Here is a 15203-nt window from a genome sequence, read left to right on the forward strand (position 1 = left end):
AAAAGGTTTTAATTTTGGTGAGGTCTAATTTATCTTTTGTTTTCTTTTGTTGCTCATGCTTGTGGTGTCATTTCTAAGGATCCATTGCCAAATCAGATATTATGAAAATTTACTCCAGTATTTTCTTCTGAGAGTTTTATAGCTTTAGCTTTTACATTTAAGGTTTTGACTTACGTTAGTTAATTTTTGTTTATGGGGTAAGGGTCCAACTTCATTTTTTTTGCATGGAGCTATCCAGTTTTACCAGTACCATTTGTTCAAAAGACTATTATTTCCCCTTTAAATGTGGTCTTGTTAGAATCAGGTGAGTGTAGACACATGGGTTTCTTTTTAGGGTCTCAGTTCTATTCAGTTGATCTATATGTCTAGCTTAATGACAGTACCACCATGTCTTGATTACTGTTGCTTTATAAAAAGTTTTGAAATCAGGAAGTGTGAGTCCTACAAATTTGTTCTCCATGTTCAATTATATTTTTGGCTGTTTGGGGCCCCTTGCAATTCCATATAAATTTTAGAAACCAACTTGTCAATTTCTACAAATAATTCAGATGGGATTCTGGTAGGGATTTTGTTGACTCTGTAGATCAATTTGGGGAATATTGCCATCTTAATAATATTAAGACTTCCAATACATCAACATGAGATGTTTTCCATTTATTTAGCTCTTCTTAATTTTTTTCAACACTGTTCTGTAATTTTCAGAGTACAAGTATTGCTCTTATTTTGGTAAAGTTATTCCTAGGTATTTGATCTTTTAGTGCTATTAGAAATGAAATTGTGTTCTTAATTTTATTTTCACATTTTTCATTGAAAATATATAGAAATAAAATTGGTTTTTATATTTTGATCCTGTATCCTGCAACTTTGGTGAAGTCATTACTTGCAGTAGTTTCCTAGTGGATTATTCAGGGTTTTCTGTACGCGAGATCATGCCATCCGTAATTAGTTATAGTTTTAGTTCCTCCTTTCTAATCTGTATACCTTTTTTTTTCTCCCTTGCATAATTGTCCTGGCTAGATCCTCCAGTATAATATTGAATTAGGGGATGGTGAGTGTGGACATCCTTGTCTTGTTCCTGATCTTAGAGGAGAAGCATCCATTCTCCAATCTTTCACCATTAAGTAGATGGATTAGTTGTGGACTGTTCGTAGGTGGCCTCGATCAGGGTGAGGAAGTGTCCTTGTATTCCTAGTTTTTTGAGTGTTGTAAATATTAATTGGACGTTGGATTTTGTCAACATCCATTTTCTCTGCATTTATTAAGATGATCATGTGTTTTTAAATGTTTAGTCTATTGCATTCCTGTGATGTATCTCTCTTCATCATGGTGTATGATTTATATTGGAACTACCTTAATTTAATAAAATCTTGGGGCTTCCCTGGTGGCGCAGTGGTTGCGCGTCCGCCTGCCGATGCAGGGGAACCGGGTTCGCGCCCCGGTCTGGGAGGATCCCACATGCCGCGGAGCGGCTGGGCCCGTGAGCCATGGCCGCTGAGCCTGCGCGTCCGGAGCCTGTGCTTCGCAACGGGAGAGGCCACAACAGTGAGAGGCCCGCGTACCGCAAAAAACAAAACAAAACAAAACAAAAATAAATAAAAAAAAAATAAAATCTTAAGTAGAGTTGATATCTTTAGCATATGTAGTCTTCTTATACAAAAACTTTGTCTTATTTTCAATTAAAAAATCTCTCTCGATCGCATGTGTTGACTTTGATTCCCCATATTTGCTAAGTTGTGTTTTTCAGTTTACAGTCTTGGATTTTCAAGAAAGAAAATCGTTTATATTGATATAATGAGAGCAGTGGTTCTACTTTTCCATTGCTTACACTATTTCTTTTTTGTTTTTTAATGTATTCGCTAGGACCTAAGAACACTGTTGAAAGGAACCAGTGAGAGTGGATGTAGTTTTCCTAATGTGCACGCTGTTCCTCAGCGGCGGTGATATTGACATTTTAGGCAGGACCGCTCCTCCTTACACAGTACTGGCCTGAGCGTTGCAGGTGTTCAGCATCTTTAACCTCTGAGAGCTAAATGCCAAGAGCGACTCATCGCCAGTCGGCCCACCACACATAGAAATGCCTTCACCATTTTCACGTTCTCCGTGGAGAGGTGGTTCATCGGCTAGTTGAAAATTAATAAATGAGACTTTCCAATTAATTTTTATAAATGTATAGGCACTTTAAGTATTCTTCTGATCTGTACTTAAATTCCCTTCCTCATCTGTAATTCAGTTCATGAATATTTTCTCCCACCCTCCCTCTCTCTCTCTCAAATCAGACTTGCCTTGAGCTTGTTTGTTAATTTGGACTCTTTGGTGTAAGCCAAAAGACGTCAACTACCTAACTCAGATTAGTTTGAGAGGATAAAAGGAGGGATTTCTTGGCTCTTATCACTGAAAACCTTGAAATTTCAGACTTCTATAAATGCCGGACCTGGGGCCTCAAATTATGTTTTCAGGAATATGTCCTTTTCTGTCTGTCCAGCTCACGTACGTGTGGTCCATGATAAAACACAGCATAATTTTACTTCTTCCTTTTTTGCATTTTAATCTTGTATATTTTGGGGGCACAACCAGATATTTTAAGGCTTTTTTTAATTAGCTTTTTTATATTACACCTGTAACTCCTTACATATCATTTCCTAATGAATTTTACAGCTTCATTATAGTTTTAGTGGTTTCTTTGCTCATCACCTTTTCTTGTACCCCAAGTCTTCCCATGCTTTCTTAAATTTATCTATTTGTTTATTTTTGCTCAAGCTCATCTGTGTGCTTGAGAAATGTCTTTATTTTGCCTTATGACTGAATGCTAGTTTGACTTGGTAAAGAATCTTAAGTTTAAAACAAGTTTTCCTCAGAAATTTGAAGATATATTTCCACTGAATTTTAAATCCTCTGTTGCTGTCAAAAATTATCTTCCGCTTGTAAGTAAACCTGTCTGCCTGTGTGTGTGCGTGTGTGCATGTGTGTGCGTGTGTGTCTGTGCGTGTGTGAGAGAGAATGTGTGTAGGAGTGGGGATGGCTTTTAGAATGACCTTCTGAGGCTTGGAGTTCATAAATATTACCAAAATATGCCTAGGATTTCTTTATTAACTCTTTTCCAGTATGTGAGTGTCATTTCAAACTGAAAGTTTAATTTTCGGGGAGAATGAAAAAGTAAACGTGTTTAGAGTCACTCATCTTAAAACAGAAGTCTTTCTTATTGCATGTAATTGTTTTCAGTTGATTTTCTTGACTTTTCAACATACTCAGTAACATTGTCACCTAATAGTAAAACTTTTGTCTCTTCAAATACGTATACTCATGCTTTTTTTACCTAATTGTGTGTTAATAATTATGATAGCATGTCTTTGTCTTGTTCATAACTTTAATGTCTTAATCTTAATTGGTTAATTCTGATATTTTATCATTTTGTATGATGAAGACTGATATTTTCACATATTATCAGGATGTGTATGCGTACCGATATATACACATTTACATATATATTTTTTCTTCTATTCCCATTTCACTAAAATTTTATCATGAATAATTACCGAATTTCATTACATATATTTTTTGACAGCCATGAAGACAACCATATGATTTTTCTCCTTTGTTTTATTGCTTTATGAACTATAACAATAGACTTTACAATACTGGACAGTTATGAATAGAGTCTAATTTTAAAATATTGAAATTTAAAAAAATATATTCCTAAGTTTGACTTGCTAATATGTGTATTTATAATTTTTCTTCTGTTTCCAAGGTAAATTGGACTGTGATTTTCTTTTTTATAGTATCTTTGTCAATTTTTAGTATCAGTGACATGGCAGGGGTTGTAAAAATAACTGGAGAAGTTTTGTTCTGTCTGAACTTACAACAATTTAAATTAGATGGGACTTTATTTGTGAAGACTCTTCAGTAATTCATATTTGAAATCCTTTGGACCTGCTGCCTTTTATGGGAATAAATTATTTTTACAGTATTTCAATTGTCTTTATGATTCTGATTCCATTCAGATTTTTCAACTCCTTCTAAATTCATTTCCTTTTTCTAGAAAATTGTCCATTTCATCCAGATTTATATAACTATTGACATAAATATGTGCCCAAGTATCAAGCAGCCAGCATGACCACTAAGGATGCAGATGTCACTGTAGATAATTTATTATGACGCAATAATTCAAGATCGCGTGAGTGTGCAGAATAGACGGGTGACGGTTCTGGGATCCCCAGCGGTGACACCCATGGCTCCCTTCCCACCTTCACGTTCTTCCTCCTCCTCAAGTATTTACTGAGAGCTCTTATATGTTCTAACCTAAGGGCTGGCAAATTCTTTTTAAGGGCCAGTAGTAAAGTTTTATGCTTCGTGGGCCGTACTATGTTGTAACTACTCAACGCTGCTGTTGTAGCAACTGTGAACCATGCATAAAGGAATGCGCGTGGCTTCGTCCCGGTGAAACTTTATTTACAAACACAGGCGGTGGGGTGGATTTAAATGGCCTGTGGACTTCAGCCGTCCTCTGCTCTAGGCCTGGTTCTGGGCGTTTGGGATACCGTGGGGGAAAGGAAGCAGTTTCCACTGCCGAGGACCTCATCAGTCGGCTTGGGGCCGAGACAGGTCACCTGGAAATTCTGACACTCATAATGCCCAGTACTTGGTCCACGACGTATAAGGCACAGCCAGTGTTTGCTGAGTGAATGAGTACAGCTTATAATAGCAGGAAAGACAAAGATACAATATGAGAATGAACCAGGGTACCTAACCCACTCTGATTTCTTTTTATTTAATCTATAAGGTATTTTTACATGAGATTATATGTTTTCCTCTGGCCACAAGGTGGCCTATGTCCCTTTTGCGTAGACTTTGTGATGGCTCTTTTTCTCTGAGAAGTAATTCTTTTTCTCTGAGCAATAATTTCATGTCTATCATCTTGAAGTTGCCAGAATTCTGAATATGGGTAAATACAATTTTTTGTGACATAACTGTAATCCCAGCCCACTGGGGACAGTGAGAAATGTGAGGCATTAAAGACGTACTTGTTGAAGGGAATTGATGAACAAATGCATGACGATACGAATCCACAATTTTCCATTCAGAAATGGTAAGGCATGTTTGATATAAGAGCATAGGCCATGGAAACAGCTAGTATGAGTTCAAATACCAGATCCGTTTACTAGCCACGTGATAGTGGACAAGTTAAGTTACCTCTCTGTGCCTCAGTTTTTCTAATGTGTAAAATGGAGGTTAAGTTTCCCCTGAATTAATATTGTTATTGTGAGGATTAAGTGAATTAATGCACGTAAGTCTATAAAAACTGTCTGGCACATAGTAAACACTTACTAATTGTTACACATTATTATTAGTGCAGCACCTAAAATGCAGCTAATGTAAATATGAACACTGTGTGTCTTATTGGACACACATTTCATATTTTTTACAACTGGTATGTTGTAAACACCAGCCAGTCAGAATGGATGCTGGCCTGAGAGCTGACAGAGGCTCCGACTAGGGCATCAGGGAGCCCTGAGAAGCTCTGGAAAAGTAGCCAGGGTGGCAGATAGGCTCTCAGGGAGAAAGGCCAGTAGCTGATTTCCAGCCCACCCAGGAGTGTTGTAATATTCCAACATCTGCCATCTGCCACCACAGCATGGATGGAGAGCAGCTGCAAGTGTCAGCACCTTGACAGTGACAGAGAGTATTATTTTTTGTATTTATATGCCTATGTTGATTTAATTATAGTGCTAATTTCCTACCCAATTACAGTATAGACTAGCTGAAATTAATATTTATTTCTGATAAAGTTTACCTGTAAACCCTGTGAATCTCTCATTGGCTTACTCTTGTTTTCTCGTTTCCCTTTAGATATATGCAAAAAACCTGGTGAACGCCGATCGTTGTGCCCTTTTCCAGGTGGACCATAAGAACAAGGAGTTATATTCAGACCTTTTCGATATCGGAGAGGAAAAGGAAGGAAAACCTGTCTTCAAGAAGACCAAAGAAATAAGGTACAGCTGGCAGTAGCGTGTCGGTTGCTGTGATGGCAGCTGTGCAGGTGCTCTGTTACCCACTTGTCTGTGCCTATTCACAGGTGTGCTGACAGTACTTGTCATACTGTGATATCATTCCCACCAGGACCCGCCTCCTGAAGGTAGTGCTTCTGGGAATGACCTTGCAGCGCCAGCGAAACCGCGCCTAGGAAGCTTTAGCGTCACTCCTGGAAATGCCGTCTTCCGGAGGCGGTCCTTTTGGAAATCATGTTGGAAAAACTTACTAGTGCTGCCAGGTAGGTAAAGGTGCACCCCACCTGGAGTCTGCAAGGTTTCCTGTGTCTAGGAGCAGGTGTACTTAAACAATCCGGACCCCACCCTTCCCAGCTTATAGCGCTGTCTCAGAGTCCAGACCATAGTGGAAATTGACCTGGTATACTTGATAACTTCAGCACATTATTCTATACCCAACAGTTGGCTTAATCGATCACAGAGAACGCTTTTGTTGCATCTTGAAACTGCAGCCTCCTTCGTTCTTTAAGTGGCAGCTGTTGTCGCTTAGGTGGACAGAACGGAGTTTGGCTGGTAGAGGTGCGATGGCTCAGTCCTATGACAGTCGGGGCACCTACAAGGGGTGCTGTCACAGAACCGCTAAGAATCAAGCGTAACATTCAGAAATGGTATTTTTTTAGATATTTCCATTTCTTTTGCTTTATATTGATGTATATTGTTTAACTACTTTTCTATGTAATACTCTAAAGTACCTTGGTAGTTACAACTTGCTAGTAAAATGCTGTTCTTCATTAATAAGAATTGCTATTCACTTGGGCCGTCTGTCATACAAGGAAACATGGAATGTGGTCTGCACTGGGCCTCACTACTGCCCGCCACTGGGTGCTTCCCAGTCTATCATCCTGGGGTAATAGAACCTATATTCCATACTCACATAACTGACTTACAGGCACCATTTAGATTTTTTAAAAAGTTGTTTTAGTTTTTGTTTGTTTGTTTAGAGCTCAGTAGATCAGTCTGGATAGAGTCCTTTAGGTAAAGTCATTTCTCTTGCTGAAGTGCTGGCATCGATCTCATTTTGAAGATGTTAACTTGGGAGCCTGTATTTACAGTGTGGGAAAAACAGTGAGGGGGATACGGTTGGCTGTAGCTCTCTCGGCTGACCGAGCGATGCCAGCCATTTATGTGAGGACTGGCCCCTCAGTTATGGCTTCCACTGACCGGAGATAGCAAACCACACCGAGCTACTCCTAGACCAAGAAAATAAGCATAAACCATGAAGTGGGTTCTGATGCTCTGCTCAAGGCACTCTAATTTGCTGTGGTCATGTTGTTCAAAGCACAGGAAAACCGGGGCAAAAACAGCCTTGCATTTTATGCAGTGCAAGGTTGGGTTCACTTTTTGGTGTTTTAAGAAAGTTAGTTCTCTTTGGTGTCTATTCTCTTTGGAATTTTCCTTAGGGAAATCCTTAGGGTGGAGCTTTATTTCAATAATGATTATTTTCTATAATGCTGAAAATGCAATATTAGGAAGTAATTTTTGAGCTATTGAAATATGTAGATATTGTGATTGTAATCATCTTAACTAAATTTTGAATGAATCCATGTTTGATTATAATATCGTAATGAGAAAACTATTTATAAGAACATTTTTTTAACATCTTTATTGGAGTATAATTGCTTTACAGTGTTGTGTTAGAATATATTTATGTATAAAAATGCTGATATTAGATATCAAAACATATTTAAGTGTAGTGAGATAATGCCTATATTTTGTCTGTTTTTAAATTTAACAAATTAGAGGTGTAAAAATACTACAAGTTGTAAATTGTGTTATTTTGGTATAGTACTTGTATTGCAGATGCCTTAAAATTCAAGTCCTGTATCTCAAAGATCACAGATAACCTGTGGTTTTGGTTATATGTGTGGTGGAACGTACCCTGGCATTGACCTGCATTCTTGTTTTTATTGTGTCACTAATATTTTAAGAGTGCTGGCAAGTTATTGAACCCATATGGGTCTCAGTTCACAGTGAGAATTAATTAAGAAAATTTATGTTGAAGCATCTTGTAAATTATAAGGTATTTTGCAAATATAAAAGATTATTATTGGTCAGTGTAGGAGAATGCTAGTTAATTTTTCAATTTCAGCTTGTGATTCAGTATAATTTAATACATCGTGAATTATATCTTAAAACAAGGTTCTCAAGTGGTTACTATGCAGTGTTTTTATGCTTTACCTTTATGTATTTTATAATAATATGATTTTAGAGTATGTAAATGTAAAACTAATACAAGCATTTAAAGTAAAACAATCTGTTTTATTCAATATTTGGTGGTACTGAAATGTCTCAAATTATTTTACAACATCTGTATTTTAATTAGCATGTTCCTCTTGTTTATATGTGCAGATTTTCAATTGAGAAAGGAATTGCTGGTCAAGTAGCAAGAACAGGGGAAGTTCTGAACATTCCAGATGCCTATGCTGACCCACGCTTTAACAGGTAAGAAGGAGTTTGTGTCCTCCGTCGGTTTCTCCTTTCCGGTCCCGCTTGGCCGAAGCCTCTGAGGTAGAGCCCTAGTTCTTCGTGTCCCAACTCAATTTTTTTTTTTTTTCCCACTTGGTGCTGTTATACTGTCTTTGAACCAGCTTATTATCAGTAGTCAGTGTTTTCAGGTATTTATCAATATAAAATGATGGATTCTAAACCATTAATCATCTCCAGCTGCAGGGGTGTGAAATGTTATAAAAATAACTAAAAAGCAAGAGTTTAAATTTATAAAGTTACTTTTCTTCATTATAGTGTCATCATTTTGTCCTGAGCATATTCTTTATCAAACAATACCTTCAAAGGCTGTAACACATAGTGATAAAAGTACTTGTTTTGAATCCTGGTTCATTCTGTCCTTTATTGGCTCTAGAATGACCTGGAGTAAGTTACTTAATCTGGAGCCTCAGCTGTTTTCTCATCTTTAAAATGGGCACAGGGCTTCCCTGGTGGCGCAGTGGTTGAGAGTCCGCCTGCCGATGCAGGGGACACGGGTTCGCGCCCCGGTCCGGGAAGATCCCACATGCCGCGGAGCGGCTGGGCCCGTGAGCCATGGCCGCTGAGCCTGTGTGTCCGGAGCCTGTGCTCCGCAACGGGAGAGGCCTCAACAGTGAGAGGCCCTGGTACGGCAAAAAAAAAAAAAAACCCAAAAAAACAAAAAAAAACAATAAAATGGGCACAGTAATACCTATTTTGTAGGTTTTTTTTTTTTAAGATTAAGATTTTAAAAATATTCATAAAATGTCTGGCAACTTTATATGACACAAAGTAGGAACTCAATAAGTTGCAGCCTTTATTGGATATTATTGAAGTGGATATTAGGATTGCTTATAAAGATTTTTTGTTTTGTTCTGAGTGTCTTTGGAGAACTAGAAACCAGTTTAAATAATTCGATTTTAATAAATGTCTCAAAATTGAAATCCCAAGGTTGGCGCTCTGACCACTGAAAGTAACGGCTCACATGTCTTGGCAGCAGTGCTCTGTGCATTCAGACACTGGGCTTCCTTCAAGAGACAAATACCATAGGCAACAGGAGGCTTTTCAGGCGTCTGATTGATTAATGTCAGATATTCATGACTCGCATATAAACACAGCTGTATCCTCGTAATAGATTTTATCAATACGTGAAGAGTATGCTGAAAATCTCAGGTTTTTTCTTAAAGGAACAAACTTGCTATTAAAGTGCTTAAATATTGAAAATATTTACATATCCTTATATAAAGCCTTTATATAAAAATGTATGGATCAACTATTAAGAACCTGAAAAGGCAAGCGACAGATTGTGAGAAAATATTTGCAAAATATATACGACTGTTCTGAAAAACTCTCTTGAAAACGGAACAAGTTCGTTAGAATATTTTTGAGAAGGTTTTAATAAAACACTTGCAGATGTCGCGTTGTCTTTGAATTTAGACGCTAACGGTTCCATTACAGTTAATTGTAAGAGAAGCAAAACTGAGTTGAGATTTACGAGAGAACGTGTGGTTTATTTTCTTCTGCCTGTTCTTTCTTTTGTCGTCTTGCTCCTTGACTCTCGCGCAGAGAGGTGGACCTGTACACAGGCTACACGACCCGGAACATCCTGTGCATGCCCATCGTGAGTCGGGGCAGCGTGATCGGCGTGGTGCAGATGGTGAACAAAATCAGCGGCAGTGCCTTCTCTAAGACGGACGAAAACAACTTCAAAATGTTTGCTGTCTTTTGTGCTTTAGCCTTACACTGTGCCAATGTAAGTAATACTTTTTATTTATTTATTTTTTTGCGGTACGCGGGCCTCCCTCCGCTGTGGCCTCTCCCGCTGCGGAGCCCAGGCTCCGGACGCGCAGGCCCAGCGGCCACGGCTCACGGGCCCAGCCGCTCCGCGGCACGTGGGATCCTCCCGGACCGGGGCACGAACCCGCGTCCCCTGCGTCGGCAGGCGGACTCTCAACCGCTGCGCCACCAGGGAAGCCTTAAGTAATACTTTTTAAACACCTTTTTTACTACTCAATATTAAATTTTATAACCTTTTAAATAAAGGTGGTTTTTTTTTTTCCCACTTCTTATAGAAACCCCGAACAGTGATTCCTGGTTGTGCATGTTTTAGGAAATACCTTAAAATGCCTTGGAGGAAAAAAAAGCTCCGAATTTTCACATTGATTTCAGTGTGTGAATTTGTTAAAAAGAAAAATGCAGTTAACCTAAGGGTAAAACGTTCGAATGTAAGGTTTACACTTCCCGATAATCTACTGCCGTGCATGAGGGGTTTATCCAAACGCTTAGCGTTTGTCACTTGTACCACATTTGAGACTCTTGTACACAAAAAGAGAGTAATGACTCATGTCTTAACACCAGCCAGGAAAGTTTCCTTTGTGAGGAAAAGTGAGGCAGCCACTCAGCACGTTTGTCAGATGCCTTGTAGACGTTAACTCATTTAATCCTCACAACGGCCCAACCCTGTTTACTGAATAATAAGATGAGCTTCCATTTATTTTATGAAGTCTCACTTTAAAACAGTTGAACGTATCATCTTTCTTTTAAATTTTTATATTTTAAATGAATTAAACATTTAGTATTCTATAAACTCTAGTAATCCTCTAGTGACATCACTGAATTTTGCAGTTAAGGAAAATTTTAGTAACCTTTTATAAAACCAAATCAACATAAATGGGAATTATCGCCTTCGTAGTTTAGAGAGACTGTCTTTTTGGCAATAGGACGGAGTTCCACAGGAGCAAGCACATAACTAATGGAAACAGTTAAAAGACAAACAAAAATGCCAAAAAAAAAAAAAATACTCTGGTGACTAGGAATAACTGTTTACAGTGCGATTTGTGCTGTTGAGTAAGAGCACCCGTCCCCTCTCTGCATCACCTGGGCCCTCTCATGGGGATAGTTATTGTTACTCGGCCCATCGGAAGTAAGCTAGTGCAGTTGTCAGATACTTCTTACTTCAGACATTTTCTGTACCTACGTATCTCCTCATAAGTAAAAATATTGACAGTATTTTTTTTTTTTTTTTTTTTTTTTTTGCTGGGCCGCTCAACTTATGGGACGTTAGTTTCCTGACTAGAGATTGAACCCGGGCCCTTGGCAGTGAATACTGGAGTCCTAACCACTGGACCCCCAGGGAATTCCCTACATTTGTTTTGTTTAAAAGTTTCAGAGACTGTAATTTCCAGTATATTCTAAATATTGATTTTCATCATTTTAAAATGTATTCGATGGAATCTGTGTATCAGAACAACTTGACATTTATTATAGTCCACTTAAAAAACACAATGACTAGCTCTTACGACTGAAAAATTTAGCAGCATTCTTTTCTCTCTTTGAACGTGTGTTTCTATTATGCCACAAAAGTTTCTTCTAATATAATATATTTTATGCTGTATTTTGTTAATTACCCTAGGATAATAGTCTAAAACAAACATGTATAAGAAGGATTAGAAATTAATTTTGACCTATAGTATTATGTCCTTATTACTATATATGTGATCAAAGCAACCGTGTTATTAAATTTGTCTCTGCCTGGCAACATGTCCATTTTATTTTTGACAGATAATTGATAGTACTGTCAATGGAACGGTAACCCTTTAAAAAGAGTGAAAGAGATTTTTAAAACTAAAAGAGTCAATTCATCTACTCATACATGTGATTTTAAAGAAATAATTTGATATGATGCAAAAAGCTAACAGGATAGTAAATACCTGTTATATCTTTTGCCTAGAAAAAAGGAGTCCTTTAAAAGCAGATTAGCTGTGTACATTTTGAATCGAGAGACATTTAACATTAAAGGAAGGTGGAAAAAATCATTATTAAAATGAAACCAATTGGCTAGGAACAGATTTAATAAATGGTCCAAACTTTATTCATTCCTGAATTCAACCACCAAGTACTGCGTGTCTTTTCTCTACCAGAAGGTGACTATTAAGGTGACTATAACATAAGAAGTCCTCTTAATCGATGTAACACTGACTCTGGGACAGGCACTATTCTGGACACTTTACATATAAAAAGTCATTTCATTAGTCCCACAACAGTCCTGAGTGAGTATCATTAGCTCCACTTGACAGGAGGAAAAAATGGACACGTAGCGTTTAAGTGATTTGTGGCAGGTCTCACAGCAATTGTGTAACAGAGCCAGGTTCTGAATGTGTGTAAGCCTGGCTCTGGAGCCCTGGCTATGCTGTCCTTCACTTGTCTTTAAGATTGTAAACACTTCTACCTAGGATTTGGTCAAGGAAAAAATATCATTGCTTTGCATTTGGTGCTGTGGTTTCCATAAACTAGAATAACCATGCAGGCAAAGGAAGTCACACATCACACATCAAATGGTGTATTTTTTCAACAGTATACTTTTAATCACTCAATTCTTTTTTTATCAACTCAGTTCTTAGGGGGCGTAAATCTGTTGATTTTTCCTTGTGTTGGTCTCTTCTTTCTTGGATTTATTCATTCATTCATTCATTTACTTATTTACTTGATCTTTACTTATTTACTGAGATTGATCCGGAATTACTTGCCCTGCGGGAGACTTACGTGACCTTCTCTCTTTACAGAGTCCTCGGTTCAGTAACTGGTCTCAGCAGCCACAGCGAGGTCTCTCGTCCCACACAGGCCTTCAAGTCCCAGACCACGCAGCACAGCCTCTGCTGGCTCTGGGGTTTCTCTCGCCCACTGCAGCACTGTTTTATGCCGCTAAATACATAGCACAGGGTTTCTTTCTCATGCCCGTGTGGAGTGTGTCTTTCATCTTAGGTTTATTTAGGGGACCGAATTAATTTTATTAACGATATCATTTAATGCTGTTGACAAACATCGTAGTGAAAATTTGTACTCTAGCACATATTTTGTCAATTAGGTTGGAAACGTGAATTGCGTAGAAAGGGGAAAAGAGCACACAGTTTGTAACAGCAGACGTGAAGTGACTTTTACCTTGTGGATGGCGCATACCCAGTGGTACGCTGGTAAAGCCTGCTCTCTACCCAAGAAGAGGCCTTATTTGTGGCGTTTCCCAGTTTCTGTGGAGCGCGGGCTCCCGCTGCGGACCCCCTCAAGCTCCCACATAACGTCCTGGGTGCAGACTTGTGAGGCCATGAGCATAGTCGGCACTTGCATGACAGCACAGACGCCCCTGCCACTCAAGAATCCTTCACCAGACTAACATATCAAGGAGCCAGATGGGGTGGCGGCAGCTCTGGTGTCGTCAGAGATGAGCAGATGGTAGCTGCCAACAGCACTGAGAGCTTCACGGCATTTGCCCGAGTTTGTTCTCAGTTCCTTAAGTGTGTCACTGCACTGAACCCTCGTATTCCTCCTGGCTTGGGTACCGCGGTGTCCACAGTCTGTACCTGGGAGACGGAGGCACAGAGAATTAGGTAACTTACTTAAAGGTGTACCGTTTGTGAACGTTGGAGAGGAGATTCAACCCAGGCAGGTGATCCGGAGTCTGGTTCTTAGTTGCTTTACCTTTAAGTGATTCCAGGCCTGTCATGACGTGAATAATATTAGGGCCTCCTCCAGACACCACCATGTCTACTCACAGTGACGATTATTGTAGAAAAAGGCACAAGAAAAAACATTCTGAAGCATCACTAAGTATTCTTGGATGCCGGTAATTAGGGATGCCATTTTATAAAATTGTAAGTGGTGGTATTTTTACCATGCGGTAGAAATATGCTAGGTTATAGTCCTGTTTCCAGGTCCTCTTTCTTCTGTCTTTTGTGACTTTTCCATATCCTAGAGCCTAAGATTGAAACACCATCAGTATAAATGGCAGCCACCTCTCCTTGCACTCGCTTGCGGCTGAACAGTGAGCCCAAGATTAATTACTCAGCTGTCATAGGCAATTCATGCAAAATCAACTTAGACAGCATGGTTTTCTACTTCATTAATAATTTGCAGTAGGATGAATACGGTAAAATCATTTACTAATAATATGACATTATATTATTTTCTACTATTCATATTGAAGGTCATTTAGAAAACGGGGACCAGAGTAGCTCTCAGATTTGCCAAAACTAATTATTTTTTGCCGTAAAGTTAAAATTCATGTTACTTCCCTACACTGACTACAAAATAGAATAAAAATAAAATAAATAAATACATCTAAATAGAATAATTTATATATTTGTAAACATTGTAAATTTATTGAAACTATAAATATAAGTTTATAAATAAAAATAATAAATAAAAATGTAGCTTATTCTAATTGGAGGTCATAAGCTTGTAAAATGATAAATGACAGTATTTTTGTGAGGGTTCCGTGAAGTAGTGCATGCAGAGCTCTGCTCTTAGAACTCTGCCTGCCACAGAGTTAGTGCTCACTAGTATTAATGACTGTAATAGCAGTATTATTTTGCTGCCTAACGTGTAATGGCTACTTTTACTAGCACCCCTCGCCCCATAGAATTACACTGAATAACAGGTAATACCGAATCACGGTAAATACTGAGTAAATCCTGTTGACTGTTCACCCTCCTACAAGAACCTACAGTATCATCTCGAGTGGAAGGCAAGTGACAGTCCATTGAGGGGTAGGGGGAAAATGTGAGAACTTCTTTTAGGTAAATGATATTAAAGAAACTACAGTTTCTTGATTGGTCATACACGGATGGAGCTTTCATCCAGTTCATGCGTCAGGTGCTTGTGTCTTGTCCAGGGTGTGGAGTCCCCTGTGACAGAGTGGGCCTTCTG

At 38.6% G+C, this 15203-nt stretch overlaps 1 protein-coding gene across 1 annotated transcript in view; it reads left to right on the forward strand.

The window, feature by feature from the left end:
- The window catches only part of PDE10A (phosphodiesterase 10A), a 296650-nt gene that overhangs the window by 227086 nt on the left and 54361 nt on the right, over positions 1-15203 (forward strand). The window contains 3 exon segments of the mRNA XM_055087406.1: positions 5845-5987; positions 8391-8483; positions 10071-10257. Coding sequence (XP_054943381.1) covers positions 5845-5987; positions 8391-8483; positions 10071-10257 — 423 coding nt within the window.

The sequence above is a fragment of the Physeter macrocephalus genome, chromosome 10 (genome assembly GCF_002837175.3).
Source record: "Physeter macrocephalus isolate SW-GA chromosome 10, ASM283717v5, whole genome shotgun sequence".
NCBI lineage: Eukaryota > Metazoa > Chordata > Mammalia > Artiodactyla > Physeteridae > Physeter > Physeter macrocephalus.